General features: G+C 34.8%; 1 protein-coding gene and 1 pseudogene across 1 annotated transcript; one reads left to right on the top strand and one right to left on the bottom strand.

Annotated features, from left to right (window-relative positions):
• Positions 1-3,920: 3,920 nt before the first annotated feature.
• On the top strand, positions 3,921-8,747 carry LOC139900764 (uncharacterized; annotated as a pseudogene).
• A 2,211-nt stretch (positions 8,748-10,958) lies between these two features.
• Positions 10,959-14,270, bottom strand: LOC139900763 (protein REVEILLE 6-like). Its single transcript, XM_071883518.1, has 8 exons — positions 13,983-14,270; positions 13,162-13,219; positions 12,918-13,041; positions 12,739-12,822; positions 12,539-12,637; positions 12,279-12,388; positions 11,637-11,696; positions 10,959-11,431 (listed from the first exon to the last, which is right to left on the bottom strand). The coding sequence occupies exons 1-8, from the start codon at positions 14,144-14,146 to the stop codon at positions 11,327-11,329; spliced, it is 804 nt and encodes a 267-aa protein (XP_071739619.1). The 5' UTR covers positions 14,147-14,270; the 3' UTR covers positions 10,959-11,326.
• Positions 14,271-19,208: the final 4,938 nt, after the last annotated feature.

The following is a 19,208-nucleotide window of genomic DNA, read 5'->3' as shown; positions in this document are numbered from 1 at the left end:
AATAGACTGCAATATGATGGCTAGGAGGTGCAGGGTTCGTAAACTATCAAAGAAACCCGACATCTCTATTTATAGGAGTCTGCAGCGACCATCAGACAATGGTCAGAGTTGCCAACCAAACAACTCTAAAACCATCATTCGACATTGGTTAAACGCAATAATCATTAATAAACGATAATCAATATTCAAACACACAAGTGTTCACATTACATGACCGAATTATAACAAGTACGTAGTATCAAACAATAGAATGAGTATTAAACATTAGATTGGAGATTACATGCACCAACACGCTTACCCCCAAAAAAAATTAATATACATATAAATGTATAATGGGATTGATATTTCCACTTCTCATTTTACTAAATCTACTTAAAATTACAATTTCATTCTTGGGTGTGTTTGGATGAAACTAGCTGGAGCTGGAGTTTATAGTTGGAGCTAGAGCTTTTGGGCTAGAGCTGGTAGCTGGAGCTTATTATTTTTTATAAATGTTTGGTAAACTAGCTGGAGTTTATTTTCCAGTTTATAAGCTCTACTTTTTTTCATAAGCTACTAGAAGTAGCTTATATTCTAAAAGTTTATGATTTTCATAAGCTCTACTTTTTATGTTTACCAAACAAAACTTATGACTTGAAGTTTAATAAAATTATAAGCTCAAACTTCAATAAGCTCTCATAAGCTTTAAAAAGATGTGTGCCCACCCCTTAAATGATTTTTAAATGATGTATTACGCAATTTTCTTATTCATATTTATTGAAGTTAATTATGAAAAGAAACACTATTTTGTAGTTATCCCTTTTTTGTTCTTTTGATGTTCTATATTTTTTACTGTTAGATTGTGTTTTTGGGCAGTTCTCATTTCACCATATTGATTAGGTTATTCATTTAGTCAGCCTTTAGATTATGCTTCGTACTGAAAAATGAGCTTGGAAATTGAAGATGATAGCTCAACTGTGGAGGTTATCAAATCGGCTACTCAATCTGAGAAGTAATTACTTTTTAGATACTCATATCTTTGAATACTAGTAGTTGGTTGAAAAATGGATAATCATCATGGATGATTGATCTGCTGGTAGTCTATTGGCTTACTTTAGCATTTGTTCTAATGTGTGTGAGTTCATGTCTTATTGTTTGATGTATGTAAACAACTAGGCGAATAATGTTCTTATGTGATGATTATAGCTAGGAGAGCCGATTCATTGAGATTATAATATATTAAAATATATTTTTTCATGAACAATATGCAACTCGGATTACTACGATTCACAAACAAGATTTGGGTCAGTTTATTCACATCCTATACGTAGGTAACGTTTAAAATTTAGAGTAATTAGTTTACCTTTTCCAGTGAATGAAATGGATCTCTTACTATTAGTTGTTCAAATACTTTAAATATGTGTCGTGAACTTCTTGGTATGGCTAGTTGCGCTATTAAGGAGAAGATAATAGAGGTAAACCTAAATTGACGACTTGGGTCTCCTATCAATGTTATGAAGTACCGCTGCCGCACCTACTTTTTCACTCTTTAGATAAATTAGATCATTATTGTATTGTTCCCATCCTATTCTTGAAAGTGTGTTTGAGCTGATATGACTAATAGGGTTACTAATGGCTGTTACAACATATTTCATTGTTCCTAATCTATATAATATGTTTTGGTTTGAAGAAAAAACTTCCATTACCTGCTCTAAATATGTCTCTTCTTATGACTTCATAATTGGAAGGTTTTGACTATTGTGGTCATTAGGTCTTATTTTGGTAGTGAGAAATGTTATATATTTTTACTAGTCAATTGAATACCTACGTCATACTTGTTAAAGAGGAATTCTTACAAGAGAACGGCAGTTAAAATTTCTTTAATCATAGTATGTGAGCTAGCGGTATGTGTTTCATTGGGATAATCTCATGTTTTATAGGATGCATTTTTAGACGTAGTAACTTCAACGCTAGATCCTCTTCGTATGATACTTAAAGGAGAAACCTATTTTTACTGGTAATAAGGATCACTGGTATTTTTTTTTCCGGCGAAAATAACTTAAACTCATATAGAAATGAGGGTGTTTTCCTAACGGGGCAAACAGAGAAGCTCACACCTATAGAAAGCACCCATCTAAACAAAAACTATCTATAAATGAGCCTCTCCTAACAACCCGGAAAACCTTACAACAAGCTAACCACTATTTAACCAAACTAAACGAACAAAGTGAAATCAACGTACAAAAAAAGAGAACGAAAAAAAAAAAAAAAGCCGAGACAAACCCAACCTATCAACCTCTAAGTCCCGCCCTTTTCAGCTTACCGTTAACCGTCTCTTTCAAAGTGTTCTTCCCGGACCGATTCTCTATCTTGTAAGATAATACATTTGTGCATCCATCACCCGGTTCGCTCTCCTTGGCCAATCGTGTCATCATTTCATCGAATGCCGCGAAAGCCTTCACGGACATATATCCTTTCCCGTTTGCTCGTGAACCGCCGTCTCTTCCATCATGAGAACCCATAAACAAGTTTTGAATTGCGTCCCCGTAATCCAAGTCATCAATGTTATCTTTAAGCTTATAAGTACTCGAAGTGGAAGCCTCGTTCGCCTTCGGTAATGGCCTATCTTTGTTCGTTTTTTCCTTTTGTTTTGCCAACAATTCTTCTTTCTTTATTTTCTTCTCCTTCTTCAAACGAACCAATCTTTCCGCAAAAGTTATGTTATCATCATTTGGTTCTGAATCGAGATTAGAAACAGCATCATTCTCATTCGATGATGTAACCTGCCCTGCACCCTTCGAAATAACAGTAGAGGCTGAAATTGGGCCCCCAGATAAAACAGACCCATTACCAACACAAACTGACCCAGGCCCAGTTTTCGAAAAAACAAACTCATCCATTGAGCCAAACTTGAGCCCAATCTGATTTGCATTATGAACAACATCAACACAGGAACCAACTTTAGGATCTAAAACATGAGTGGATGAAGTTGTTGTATCATTTAACACAACAGTAGTAGGAACGTTGTCATCACGAGTTCGTTTCAAAAGTTCAGTAGCTGCATCAAATTGTGAAGAAAAAACAGAACCCGTGTTATTCTTATTTGGTCGCTCCTCATACTCTCGAGCAACACTTTCACCCATCAACGTCCCACTAGAAACAACAAAATGATTGGTGGACTCGAGTAAACGACGATCAAAGTGATTAAAAAGAACCCTCTCTCGAGCAACACTTTCACCCATCAACGTCCCACTAGAAACAACAAAACGATTGGTGGACTCGAGTAAACGACGATCAAAGTGATTAAAAAGAACCCTGTGTAAACTCGTATGGTCCGAGATTTCAGAAACCCATACATCGCATCTCGAACCTAACTTGTCTCCCACATTGGCCACGACCATATCGTGAATGTGTTTCACTTTTGTCGATTTAACAAAAGCGAAAAATGAGCCCACACAATCCAAAGACGAGGACGATTGAGCAACGTCAACAACCTCACCGAATAATTCGCCCACTTTCAAAACGCTTTCTTTCGAAGCACACAACACTGGGATGCCCGTTATTTCAAGCCAAGCATATCGAAAGAAAGTATTGGCTAAAGATTCAAAAGGAGTAATGACAGCAAAATCCGTTGCACTAGAATAAACAATACTGTTGAAACTCTCTTGATTACCAAAAAACACACACACAGCTAAACGGGCCCAACAAACTGACACGAGACATGTGAGCATTGTGTGCAATTAAAAAGGCAGAAACCTTCGTTTCCACTAACGGGACACGATCAACCAACAATACAGAAAGCTGTAAATTGCTTGACAAGAGAGGGTTAGGATTAATATTACAACTAAGAGTAGCAGTTACCAAATTTCGTTGTTGATCAGAAGAACCCGAAGCTTGACGTTTTGGTCTCCCCACAATAATAAAATAAAATTCAATAATAAATGAAAGAAAAATGTAATTTTAGTTTACCTTAATTTTTGCCTTGTTTTGAATGTAAATTTTTCTATTTGGAGATTTTAGATTTTATATGTTTGAACGCTTGCCCTGTTGTCCGTTTTTCTATTTCAAGAGCTTTATTAACTTCTTGGGACAAAATTAGTCACGGTGTGATGATTTGATGAATAAATACAACCTCATCTGTATTGGGGAAAGCAATCTGAACTAGAGCATGTTGTCTTGTCTAAGGGCTAATTTTATAATACAGTTGGAGTCATAACTATCATTATAGTTAAAAATATATTGATTTATTAAGTACTTTCTATCGTGATTGATTATACATCATTTTTATAAGAATCTATCTTTCATGACACCACATCTAGCTGTTTTCCATCATTACAAAATTTTCATCATGTACATTGGCTATAATTGGTTGATTCGAAATCCGTCGGTTCTCTTAGGGATAGTAATTATCCGGATACTAAATTCCAAATCAATATTTGATTTATAATATTCTCGTTTAGATTCTGGAAGGCGTGGTTTTGGCAATCAATCTTGACGACCTTGGCAAAACGCAGAACATGATGGACTTCTTGGTAGTGGTTCTTTTCAATGACCCTCGGGATTTACAGCTGGCACTTCTGCTCCAAAGGGCCCCGCAAATGAACACCACCATCTCAACAGGAGTAACGAGCCATATCAGCCCCCTCGCCCTTATAAGGTCAAAATTGCTTATTTTGACTTTTCACGTCTGTACTTTGGATCAGTATATATTTCTTTTCAATGGACCTCTTTCAAGCAAAAACCAACATCTATACGGAATAGGAGCCGGTAGCTTGGGGATGAGATTGGGTGCAATGAGAAAAATAAATGCAATAGCTATACACGTACTACGTACGTACGATTCTGTTTGTACTCAGTTAAAGATAATGTTTTGTTCAGGCTGTGCCACATTCTCGTCCGAACACCCATGATTCGTTTAATGATGAGACTTTTGGTTCCAGTGAGTCTACAAGTCAAGATAGAGCAGAAGAGGAAATAACGAGAAGAGGTACGCACCTTTGAACCCTAACATTGCATTTTTTGGAAAGCCGTTATATTGGTGATTGATGATTTTCATAGTTTGATTTACGCTTTTCTAGTTCCTTGAAGCTTCGTTTGAGTTAATGAGGAAGGAACAGCGAAAAGTGCTACATGAAAAGCAGAAATCAAGTGGAAATAGGCTTAAAAATGACGAATTTACGGACCTTATCGCTGAGGAGACCAAGGAAGAAGGGCTTGAATCGAATTCTGGGAAATCGTCTTCTCTTTTTCAGTCTTCCGAACCTCGACCACTTGTACCTCCGGGATTTAATACTACAAAACTAATCTCTTCCATCGATAAAGAGGTAACTAAATTGAAGAGGTTTTCTACATGTTAAGGTTCATCTAATAAACTTAAGTTTCCTAAAAAAATGATAATTGCAGTCAATAAAGTGATAAACATTAATTAACTTTGTAATTTCCTTCTAAAATTATACTGAAAAGTAATTATATTATATTATATTATATTATATTATATTATATACTTATATCTTTTTAGATATAGAGAAAGTGAATAGTAAAAATGTTTTAGTGCCCTTAATGTTTTCTATTCCATATACCTAAAAGATAGTATATGAAAGTGAATAGTAAAAATGTGTGAGTGGACTAAAGTGTCCTTAGTGGTGTTTTCTATTATTATATTATATTATATTATATCTATATCTAACCGACAACGTTATGATAGTAACACACTCTTATGCTAAAAATCTTTGTACCCCATGCTTCGGATGTTGTACACACAAGGAACCTCTACTAAAACTTGACAACCTTAACTTTTGATGGGATTTATCTATTCGCTCGGGTCGAGTTACGTTTAAACGACATAACCGTTAAACTCGAAATAATTCTACGAACTAAACGCAATAAACTATATTTGAAACGGAGACCGACGCGTAGCGAGGGCTTCTTACCTAGTTTAAAAGACAAAGAGAGGGGTAATGAATAGTGCCCAAGGGCATTTTCGACTTCTCATTTTTTTTAACAGAACTAAATTTCATTTGCACAACAAAACCCCCTATACTTTCTCCAAAAAATCAAATCGAACCCTCATACAGTGGGTAAAGTGTCAAATTACTAGTTTCATAAAAAATCTTAAATAAACTCCACACAAATATTCAACGGGTCATATCTTCTATCTCGCAACGAGTCAAATTTTTCCGGCACCATCGTTAAACTCGAAATAATTTTAGGAACACAATGTCACTAGCTATACGCAAAACGGACGCTTTTTAAAAAACGCTAAATATTTGGGGTACTTTTCATACACGTTGATTTTGCGTTAAATTTTTAAAAGTCGACAATTCCATAGCGAAACGCGGAGATACACATATATTGTTAATTTAAAATGACATTTAAATCTTTCACGGGTTATACCTTTTAGTTCGACTCGAGTTGCGCTTCAACGACATCATCGTTAGCTACAAAATAATTTTACAAACTAAACGCAATAAAATACATTAAAAATCGAACCCCCGGCGCGAAACGAAGGTTCGTACACTAGTTTGTACCAATTAGACTCGGTTGATGCAATATTTAACTGAAAACTAAAATCGGAGTACACTAAACTAAATGTCGTTTACCACGTCCCGTTAGGGCTCAACCTATCGTAATTTATTTATGTGTGTACCCTCTGTTGCAGAACTCGATAAAACTCGCCATGTAGTCGGTTAAAAATTCGGGACGAGTACTTGGTTCAAACTCGGTCAACCTTGATCAACCCTTGGTCAACGGGGATTAATCGGGTTTGCTTAGCCAAATCTCGGAATTACTCGGCCAATACTCGTGATTACTTGGAAAATAGGTCAAACTGGTCAAAGTCAAACTTGGTCAACATCCGATTACTCCCCTAGTACTTCTTGAGTTTCCGATTACTCCCCTAGTACTTCTCGAGTTTCCGATTACTCTCTAAAAAGTCCTGACCGACTACTCCCCGAGTAGTGATTTTGCAACCTTAGTAAGAATTTTCTCTGGCTCTATGCCTCTATATGAACTACTCAGTTGCCGAATCAACTAATTAAAGTCATCACCCTTTTCTATTTATTTATTTTCCGATAAAGGTCAACTCATGTTAAATAACTTAAACTATCTTATATTCTTATAATTGTTGTGAATAACATATTTCTTGTTCATATATTGTTCAGCAGAATCCTAAACCCAGACTAGAAGAAATAAATACACTTGCCCAGCGCAGTCTCACTCAAAATGGGACGCTAGATAACCACGAATTCGTCGATGGTGAAGTTTTCGAACTTGTGACAAACAAATCTACAGGAAATAAAATTATATTTATATATATATATATATATATATATATATATATATATATATATATATATATATATATATATATATATATATATATATATATATATAGCTAATGATTTTCGATTGCTTTGGCTTTGTGCCATATGAGTACCGAATTTTTACATTTTATTGAATCTTTTTTTGCAGAAACGAAACCGGTTGATGACCTGTCATCTAACAGACCAAATGACTTGCTTTCGTTGATTGGTGGTGGACCTACCAAAATACATTCAGACTCGACGGAATTGTACAACAATTTTATGCACGAGTCTGTACTGCCGGTTACTGCGGTCCTTACATGTGAAGACCTTGAACAGGCTATGCTATCACAATATAATAGTGAAAAAGTTCCGACTTTGCAGCCACTTAATCACGAGCGGACTGTTTCGGGCCAAGAAAACATGGATTGTAAAATAGTTGATAATCATGCAACCAATCACTTGCTTTCGTTCTTACAAAAAGGAACTGCAAATGACAATACGTCTAATACATACCTTGCGTTGGTTACGGACAGTCAAGAAAAGTCAAAAGATGCTAATGCGGATCAGAATCTTTCACTGGAACCTTTGTTTGGGACCGCGTTCATGAAAGAACTGCAGTCGGGTCAAGCACCCGTTTCTGCTAGAATTGACATATATGACCCAAATGAGTTATCCGGCCCAGTGACAAATGGGCCTTTGTCTTCTAGTGTTGATGGAATCGGGCCCACCATGAAGCAACCTGCCAAATCAAATGAAGCTGAAATCTTGTCAACTTATGTTGGTCAATGGGTAGATTGTAACCCGTTAGAACTTCAAGGTGGGATGTCACAATATGGTCAACTACCCATTGGGACGGTTTACGATCCTGCAAACGTATATAATCAAACACCTTCTGATGTACCGTTTAATATATCAGATAAACTTTCGGCCTTGAATTCTGGTTTTATTGGTGGTCAAGAAGGTAGTTGTTTTGTTCGTGGGACATGTGACATGTTGGAACCCGAAAGAAAGTTTAACAATAATAGTAATAGTAATCTTCATGGTCAAGCTTCGTCTCCTCAAAATAGGCAGTCAATGTTTCACCCGTTAGACCATATGAATTCCCAGATGAGATTTCCCGTGCATCATTTTAATCAACAGTTATCACCTTGCCCGTTTCATCACCCTGATGCTCGAGTAACCGGTTTTGATGTTCAAGATAATAACCCTCAAATGTTACCTTCTCTAATGAGGATGCAAGGCAATCAAACACCGAATTTTATGCAAGACAGGGAAGCAATGCATGGACTCCCTTTTGCTCATCAGCGAACCATCGTTGGTGGACTTGGTATGCAATCAGTGGCGGAACTTAAACCCGGATACAGGTGGGGCGAGTGTAAAAGTTTAATAAATTTTTTATTGTCAGCAGGGGCAAACACTAAAAAAATCTTATTTTTTGGTAAAATTTTATTTTTTTAGTGTAAAATTTTTTTCTCCGTTAAATCCAGGTGGGGCGGATACCCCCTCTAGCTACCACTATCTTCCGCCACTGTATGCAATTACCAGGTATAATAATCTTTATAACATTCGGTCAAAGTCAAACTTGGTCAACATTCAAGTACTCCCCCAGTTGCAAAAAGTTGGTTGAACTTATTGATGCCTTTTTAGTGTTATGATATAATACCGTGTCACTTGGTATGATCATTCTGTAAGTATGCTAATCCTGCATCTTTGTCCCAGTTGCTAATGGTAGCAGCGGAGGTAACCATCCCGAAGCATTTCAGAGGATGATGGAGATGGAATTGCGGGCCCAGTCGAAACAGCATAATAATCAAGGGGTATTTGGGGTGCCTGAGCTGGATATGGGTTTCCGATACAGATAGAATGTAAGCATATCATAACATCAGTGTAGTTTTGTGATCATGTATGTATTATTCAACGTTTTGAACTCTGTTGGCTAATATCCATATGTAGCTGCTGAGAGTATCCAAGTTAGCGTGTTTGTTACTGATAACCTAGAAACCATTAGAAACGTAGGCGTGGAACTTTTTTTTAGCCTTGTTTTTTTGGATTCTTAGACAAAGGTTTCTTCTAGTTAAGATTTCGTCTGCAATACCGTTTACCTTAGATTCCGTTTACCTGAGATTCAGAATGTGATTTGTGATCAAGCTTTTATGTTGGAGGCTTTCTTGGTTATAGTTGACTGAAAACTAGTAGTAGCTGATTACTTTTTTGGTGTATAGGGAAAATCACCCAAATACCCTTCTTCAAAATTTCTTAAAACAAAATTTTTTAATAATAGCCAAAAATGTTGCAACCAGCAGTTGGCGAATTGGTGCTGGACAGCGTGAGTTGCGTAATTGAACATGTGGCACAGTATGTTCGCGGACAGTTTCTTTTAACAAAATAACAGGAATCTAAAACAAAATAGATCGGACAATCTATACATGTTAGAATTTTTTTTTTTTTATTTTTGAACGGCTGGAAATATCAGAAACCACTCTCTTACAAAAAGCTAGTGAGGGAGCAAAACAAAATTACAAAGGTTTTAAAACTCCTCCGTTCTAACTAACAACTAAATTACCTCTCTAAAAGAAAGAAGGAAAGTAAACTAAATCAAACAAAATACATTAATATTAATATTAATATTAATATTAATATTAATATTAATACCTATATCTACAAGAAAAAGTGAAATTAATAGTACTATTCATTTTTCACTTTTCGTAAACTTAACCCCCAACTTCTATTAAAATACAAATCGACCCCCACTTTATACTCTTATTATAATACAAAACTTAACCCCCAACTTTTATTAAAATACAAATCGAACCCCCACTTTACCAACTTTTTTTTATTACTAATATTCAATTTTCACAAAATTAACACCCTAACTTTTATTAAAATACAAATCAAACTTTCACTACTTTATACGTATATTTTTTTCAAATTTCACAAACTTAATCCCTAATTTTTATTAAAATACAAATCGAACCCCCATTTTACTACCTTTTTTTTTAAATAAAACTCGAACGCTAAAAGAAGCAACTTTCACAAAAGGAACGACCCTTCAATGTTAGATGTCGAAAAAAAAAATTTTTTTACAAAATAGATCAAGACTTTTTTTAACTCGCATTCAAAACGGAGCCCACGGCTCGAATCGAGGGCTCCACAACTAGTTTTTTTCAAACGGCTTGAATCGTAGATGTTCTGGAAACGTCAAATAACCCCAGAGTAGTTGAAATAGTGGCGATTGTTACTATTTCAAACAAAATAAATAACTTGGAAGTAGTTGAGAGAGTGGCATAGATGTTACAATTGAGTGTAACACCTGTCTGATTGGAAAATCTTACGACCTTTAGTACAACTATTGACCTAAAACCTAGTGTAATCCAAATACATTGAAACATTTTGCACCAATAAACTCAAATACAACCAATGAATACCATTATAGCGTTGAAACATGTGCACCATCGAATATAAATCTGGTTCTCAAATAATATGTACGAAGCACAAAAATCACAGATGAAAACCATATCACGAATGTTTTCAGAAACATTGATTCACCAACAACATCCACAATATACACGCCCGACCACCTCAAGACTAAAAATATGGAGAGCATTTGATGACAGAAATAAAAAGAATAATAATCAAGTATCATCATCATCTTCTTAACAAGACGCTAAACAACAATGTTCAGCGTTCACACATCATCACTTAATTCAGTATCTTTGTTGTTAATAACCCTATAACACAAAAAACATTCACAACTAAAAACATGATCATTCATTCACAACAACAGAACCTACAGTATCAAACAACAAACTAACAAAACTTGATCATCTGTTCTTATACAGTAATTTGTGACTGCAAACACAACCTCCTATGTTTTATCAGAACATGCTATATACAAGCTTTCATTCATTCATTCTAGCAGTTGACATATGCCGGAAGTAAGAAAACAAACATGTACACCAACCTGCAAAACATCTAGACCCTATTTGATTGCAAGCGTCGAGATTTTGTACACACTAAAAGCATTTCAGAAAATGATAAACGAACTACGAAGACGGGATCGCATTCCCCGGAAGTGTTTGGAAACCACTGAATGGACTGGTTGATGTAACTTTCCCGGTAGCCGGATCATACGAAGAAAATAATCTCCTCTGTATGTCATCATAAGGAAAAGTAAGTTTCCACTCAATTGATGATGAAAATAGTTGACTAAGGATTTATATTTCTTTCTTTACTCAACACATAGCTATATAAAACAGTTATTTTCAAGAAGTTTGAGCATGATGATATCAGATTAAAAATTTTCTATAACCAATAAAATACGAAAAAAGGAGACCAAACTGGAAGAGTACATACATAGTCCTCGAATTGGGGGCTTTTCAGATTAGCACATAGATTCTTCATCAACAAAACCACCTGAACAAAAACATTACATAGCCTCTTAAATAACAACAATTTTAATACACGCGAAGATGATTGAGCATGTACAAGTAGCATCCAAGTTGACACACATCGTATAGATTACTAGTAGAGGTGAAAATTCAACAGTAGAGGTGAAAATTCAACTCGATTATAGTCGTTCATTTGGTCGTTTGTGTTACGTTTTAGCTTTAAGGGATCAAATTTGTTGAACAAAATGATTAACCTAAAGCAGAAAGTGGTCAAAGGGGTTCGAAGCCATCTGAACTTTATTTAAATGGGTGGTGGAACCTTCTAAATTGCTATTAAGTTGCATCATTATTATCATACGCTACTTCTTGTAATTGTACTTAACACATAACTTTTATAAAAAAAAAAAAAAAAAAAAAAAAAAACGGAAAAGGAAAAAAAAAAAAATTAGAAAATTAATGTTTCTTGGTCAGTCCAACCCGTTAGGACCCAAACACGGTTCCTACTTCCATCCACCCGCCCATTATGTCATATTGAATTACTATCAATGACATTGGTTTGTTTTAATATCTAATCGTACCGGACTGTAATATTTACAAATAACCGTACCGTTTCAGCGTCCACCGGATCCATTGTCTTCAACTTCTGTAAGTGATTGCTTTGATCGGGGTCAAAGACCCCACCAATGAATCTGTAGACTTTCGGGAAGTCTGGCAACACTGCACGTGAAAAAAGAATAATTATTAGCGTGCAAAGATATTAACAATGCGTCTAACAATTGATTTATCATTAACAAGAACCACAAAGTTTAATTTGCAATGGCTCGTAATGATTCATATTTAGCATACGTAGAAGAGTTAGGAACAAACCTCGTCCTGGCATCATCTGCTTTACTTCATGTTGGTTATGTGTTTCAACAGATTGCCATAACCCGGGACCACTATCAATGCTGCTACTAGTGACATCATCTAAAATGCCAAAAAAAAAAAAAAATTACAAAAATTAACATCGGAAATCACATGCATTATTTTCCTATTTCTAACAAAAATAGGTCTGTGTGGGGCCATACCTTGTGTAGGCCACATACATGAATCTCTGGTGGTGACATCATCGTGTTTGATTAAATCAGAAGTTCCTCCTACTTTGGGTACATCTGAGAATCAAGCAGTACATATAATGTCATTTAGATCGTGTTTAAACTTGATTTGAGAGAGATATGAACCTAAAAAATAATAATTATAAACGAACCATTTTTAGGGGCCTTGTGAGGGTATGGATGAGCTGCTTTCCTCTTTGGACGAGGTGGTGGGAGGTGCTCATTTGTCCCAGTTTTTTGGACTTTCAAAAAGTATTTTTGTGCATGGCTGCGTATCTATAAAAAATTGATGATAAGTTTATTCAGTTAAGTTATGATTTGCAGTTATAACTTATAAGTAACGGAAAGTTGTAGGTTATCTACACATGGTAAGCATATAGTCATTAACTATAATACCTGAATAGCAGTCTTGGACCCAACAAAAGCTTCAATTTTTTTCCAGTCACGATCGAAGCTGAAAAATATTAAGAAAGAAATTGAAAATGAAAAATATTTAAAATTTGAACATATTTAACTTTATCATATACGGAGTACATCATCTAGACTCTTAATACTTTATATACAATCGAACTGAGAGCTTCTTTTGAGGGTGAAATTGTAAGTGTCAATCAAAGAACCAAAGTTTCAGACTCACACAACCAGAGCCACATAAATACAAGTGTTCATCATCAATAGACATAATGTATATTCTAATCAAATTTAACTACTTGTTCCTTCAAAATTTACTTCTGGCAATTATGATAAATATCCCAAACAAGCAATGAAGACAATAACTCCTCATATGCAGTTTATCTACTTATTACATAGTATATCATTTCATTCATATACATCCTAAAACATAACAGATTCAAGTCAATCAATAAATAAAACAACTACAATCTAGAAACATAAAATAGCATCAAATATCTTCATTTCACTACATCATACACTTCAACCAATACTCCCTGGTAACCATTTTGATTAACCACAAACAAAGAAATTAATAATATGTGCAGTTAATCCAAGTTTAAATTAGTATAATGTCAATTTTATCCTGCTCATATGACTTGAAAAACTTACATCACTGATAAAGTAAATTAACTTAGGTTAAAACTTAAAATGAGAATAATCCTAATTTAAAACTATAGCTATTCATTTTAAAACGAGCAACAATATTGATCTAAAAAGGAATAGTAATCAGGACTATGAATTTGAGATACAAGGATAGATATACATACAGCTGAAGAGCTTCGAGAAACTTATCGTGTTCAATATCAGTCCAATTTTGTCTAGATTTAGTAATTGTATACGGCTTCCGAATCTTCTTATTCGTCGTATCATCTCCGGCGGCAATAGGATTATCAGTAAACACCGGCGCCGGTACCGTTGAATCGAAGTCCATTAAATCGCACCTAATATCAATCGATTCAAATTAAGAGGCAGATGCTTAGGAGAAATAAGTTAGGGTTTTTCAATTGTGTGCCGAGTTTTTTTATTTCCGGTTGATTTGAGAAACTTCTCTAGATTTCAAAGTATATGGTCTAGACGTTTTTATCTTAATTCTTCAATTTTATTATTATATTAAAATAAATAAATATAAATTAAATTATTATTGAGCTGACACGTGTTGGAAGCTGAATGATAAAATAAAATAAGCAATATTCTGTAACTCTCCGCCGTAAAATCCTAAAAATAGAATTTTTAATTTGGCGTCAAATTTAAGGTAGACTTTGTCGCTATAACTATACCTATACCTAATACTTTGTCGCTATATCTTCTTATAGTTACGGCTCTATTATTGGGTCGACAACAATCGTCGATTTATTGGCGACTTGACTGACTCTTAGATCCTAAATTAAATTCCAGGCAAGATTTAAAACCCATGGAAATTTTGATTCTACCATTTTCATGGCGTCTATTATTATTATTTTTATTCTGTATTTTTAATTTATTTTTTTTAATAAAAAAACTTTTTCTACTTAAAGGCCGGAGGTCCTCTCGGAAGCAATCTCTTTATCCGTCGAATAAAGAGAGGGATGACTTTCTCTACTCTTGAGAGTGTTTCACTCTGGGTGGAGAAATGACTTGTCTTTATTTCTCGGATAGGGGAAGGATTGTCTACATCTCACCTCCCCCATACACCACTCATGTGGTATTGGGTTTTGTTGTTGTTGTAAACAAAAAAAAATACTCGATCTCATACAAGTGACTATAAGAAGATAAAATGTATACGATGATTCCCTATCACAAAATAAACAAAAGTTATTTCTTTCTACTTCAAAAGTAGAGAAAATCTTCCTCTCAATATTCTATAGATAAACATATTTTTCTGAATAAACTTCCGGTTAATAAGTAGGTTAAAAATCTTAGATGGGCAATCAGCATTTATCACGGGACGACAAATCTTAGATGAGCCACTGATTCTCAGTGAGATTATTAATTGGGCCAAAAAGAAGAAAAATAAGATACTTTTGTTTAAAGTGGACTTTGAGAAGGTGTTTGATTCAGTAAGTTGGGACCATTTATTTTTTATGCTAAGGACTATCGGGTTCGATGATAAATGGTGTGATTGGATGCGAGGTTGTCTTGTGTCTGCCAGAACTTTGGTACTTGTCAATGGTAGCCCGACTCGTGAATTCCCTATAAAAAGGGGATTGAGATAGGGCGATCCGTTAAGTCCATTTTTATTTTTAAATGTAATGGAAGGACTTCATTTGGCATTCAATAAGGCGAAAGATTCTAATATGATCAGCAGGGTTAAGTCAGGTGAGTCCCGTCTATGTTTATCTCATTTATTGTAAGCTGACGATGCTATTCTTATGTCAAAATGGTGTAAGGATGACTTAGAAAACATCCTAAGAATTTTGAAGGTTTTCTATCTTGCATCCGGGTTAAAGATTAATGTCTCAAAGTCAACTTTGCAAAAATAAAAAATAAAAAAAAAACTTTGCAAAAAAATGTCTCAAAGTCAAGCATTTTCGGCGTTGGTGTCAATCATGACCTAGTCTCCTACATGGCAGCAGGGTCTGGTACGTTTCCTTCTTTATATCTTGGTATTCCGGTTGGTGCTAACATGAAATTGGTGAGTAATTGGCAAGGCCTTATTGATAAATACCGCACGAGACTTTCGTCTTGGAATAGTAGTCTTTTATCATTTAGCGGTAGATTGACACTTATAAAGTCGGTCATGGGTAGTCTCGGTATCTATTTAATGTCCATTTATAGGTGCCCGGAAACTATTCTCAATATCATTGAAGCTCTACGTTCTCGCTTTTTTTGGGGGAGGAAATGAAACTAAGAGGAAAACTGCATGGGTCAAATGGGACGCAATCTTAAATTCATTCGTCAAAGGGGGTTTAAATGTTGGAAGCTTAAAGGCCTTTAATATTGCTCTTCTTTACAAATGGAAATGGAGGTATTTAACGAACGAGGACTCATTATGGTGCAAAGTGATTTTGGCAATTCAAGGTTCCGTATTCAACATATGCTACTTCAATGGGACATGGTTTGGTATTGTGGTATGTTGCAATGCAGCCAACTCTAATGGTTAGATTTCTTCTACTGCCATTAGGCGCTAAATAGGGGACGGGAATAATACACGGTTTTGGACCGATCATTGGTGTGATGACTCTTCTCTTGATTCAAGGTATCCACGGCTATTTCATCTGGAAATTGATAAAGATGTAAATCTTTGTAATCGCTTGGTTAACGGATGTTGGGAGTGGCATTGGAGTCGGGTAAATTTAAGATATATAGAAATGAAGAAGGGTTGTCAATGTTCTAGAATGAAATTGGTACTTTACAGCTTTATGAGTCTCAAGTTGATAAATGGTGTTGGAACCTAAATTCTAATGAGATTTTTTCAGTAGCTTCTGCTCGTCTACAGATTGACGATCGGTTACTTCCTTCGAGTTCATCTTCAACATTTTAGAATAAAGATCTCCCTCGAAAAATCAATATTTTTATGTGGCGATTTTATTTAGACAAGCTTCCTCATAGACTTAATATTTCTTCAAAAGGTATGGAAATTAATTCTATATGTTGCCCAATTTGTGGAAAGATGTTGAAAATATAGATCATCTTTTCTTTTCGTGCCCAACGGCTAAGGAATTATGGAGACTTGTTCGTATGGCTAGACTGTGATTTTCCTAGTGTTTCAAGTTGGTCGAGCTACTCCTGTGGTTGGGATCATGGAATGCCACGTTAGATGACAAGAGGAAGATTCAGGTGATTGTCGCTTCGATCCTTTGGATGATTTGGAGGTTCCGAAATTGTGTTGTCTTCAACGACACGTCAATTCGAAAGAGTACTTTATTTAATTTTGTTAAATTGTATTCTTTTTCTTGGCTAAAAAATAGGAGTAACATGGTTTCAAATTGGAACTTATGGCTCCTAAAGCCTGTGTAATTGCTTTTCTAGCTCCTTGCTAGAGGGCCCGTTTTTAATAAAATTTTCGCCGTTCTAAAAAAAATAAGTAGGTTAAAAAAAGAAAGAAAAAAGTGTGAGATCCTATAAAAATTGTAGAATCAAATTTTAATGGATTTTAAATTAGCATGAGGTTCAATTTAGACTCTAAGTGGCAGTCAAGTCGCCAATAAAGCGACGTTTGTTTTTGACGCGATAACTATAACTATATACTACTCCATCCGTCCCATATTAATAGTTCAGTATTCCATTTTGAGATGTCCCAAATTAATAGTCCACTTCCACAAATAGAAATTAATAAGAAGCTTAAATCCTATTATGCCCTTAATGTATATGAATTGGATTAAAGGAGAAAGAAAAGGTAAGGGTAAAATTAGAAAGTAAACATAAAGTATAATACTTTTATGACATTTTCTTAAACTGTGTGTTTTTTGTCTGTGGACTATTAATATGGGACAGATGGAGTATTATTTAGAGCATGACCAGTCGTGATATTGGGTTCATTGTTTAATTTCAGCGTCTAGTTAGACACTGAAATTTACGGAACGCGGAAATGATTTAGGGGTGTGCATGGGACGGGAAATAACCGAAAAAACCAAGAACCGGACTAGAACCGAACTGAACCGGGCCGAGGAGTTTTGGTACGGTCCATGGTCCTTAATTTTCATATTTTTTGGTCCTCGGTACGGGAAGGACCGAAGCCGAATAAAACGGGAAACGGACCGGACCGAAATATTTACATTATGTAGATCCAACTTGTTCACTTTATCTTGCACCTTTTAATAAGTAATGGATGGATCTTTATGTCAAAAATTTTAAATAATGAATGAGTTTAGTCTTATTCGTGATCTTTTAAATAACCAATGCGTATAATCTTGTTCATATATCATTTAGTAGAACTATTGATTCGTTCAATAATTGACGGTCTATTTTTTTTTTTTAGTGAAAAACGATAATATATGAAAAGAATCATTAAAATGATATTACAAAAGGAACAATAAGGTCCCCATACTAAGAAATGAATCATGTAAATATACTCATGTACCAAACTCATAATAATACTTCTATATCTACATGATTACATTATATATAGATAAATATATAATATAATATTCTTATAGATAAATATAATTTATGTAATTACTAATTAATTTTCTAGGAAATAAACATTAACAACCGTAGTACAGTGACTGTAAAGTAATCAAGTTTGAGTTTGGGTCATTGTGGTTTGTTTTGGTGCCTGAGTTAGGTCATACTCTCATGGCTTTCCACTCTGTAGTACTACTGTACATTGTATATCATATACATAAAAAATAAAATTGTTGCTTTAAAAATAAATATTGGACGTTCATCGTTTTCTTTATAAGTTGTTTTCACTTGATGTAGTTCTTTATTAATTGATTTAGTTGCTTATAGGGTTGACATATAGTAGTAAACATTTTCATGATCAATACTTACAACGTACAACGTACAACGTATATATATGATTAATACTTGCAACAAAAAAAAGTTTGAAGTGGGACGGTTCTTTCCACAAAACCGAACCGAAACTTATGGAACCGAATCGAACCGAACCAAAATTATTTGGTACGGTCCCCGGTACGACTTCTTTCAATAATTTGGGACTCGGGACGGAACCGAACCGAATTAGTTTGGTCCAATCCCGTACCATGCACATGCCTAGAAGTGAAGAAATAGTTCAGTATCTCATTCATTTTTACAGCTAAAAGTCTCTTTCAGAACTAAACATGTTTCAATACATACACACGAATATATATGTATATCAAGAGGTAGACAAGTGTATCAAAGGGTAATATCTAAGCAGCAACTATAGGCATTATTTAACCTCATAAATCTTAGGCATATGAGTAATCTTATAATCTTAACTAAAGTATGTGAATAGGATATTAAGCATATGTGAATGATTATTAATCAATAAGCAAGTTAAAATTCTTTTCTTAAACCAACATGCATTTGTTATTAAGTCATTTAAGCAGGTAACACGTATTGATCATTTAAACAAATAACATGCATTAGTC

Source organism: Rutidosis leptorrhynchoides, chromosome 3 (assembly GCF_046630445.1).
Source record: "Rutidosis leptorrhynchoides isolate AG116_Rl617_1_P2 chromosome 3, CSIRO_AGI_Rlap_v1, whole genome shotgun sequence".
NCBI lineage: Eukaryota > Viridiplantae > Streptophyta > Magnoliopsida > Asterales > Asteraceae > Rutidosis > Rutidosis leptorrhynchoides.
Note: the sequence above shows the minus strand (reverse complement) of the source record. Positions and strands in the feature narration are given on the sequence as shown.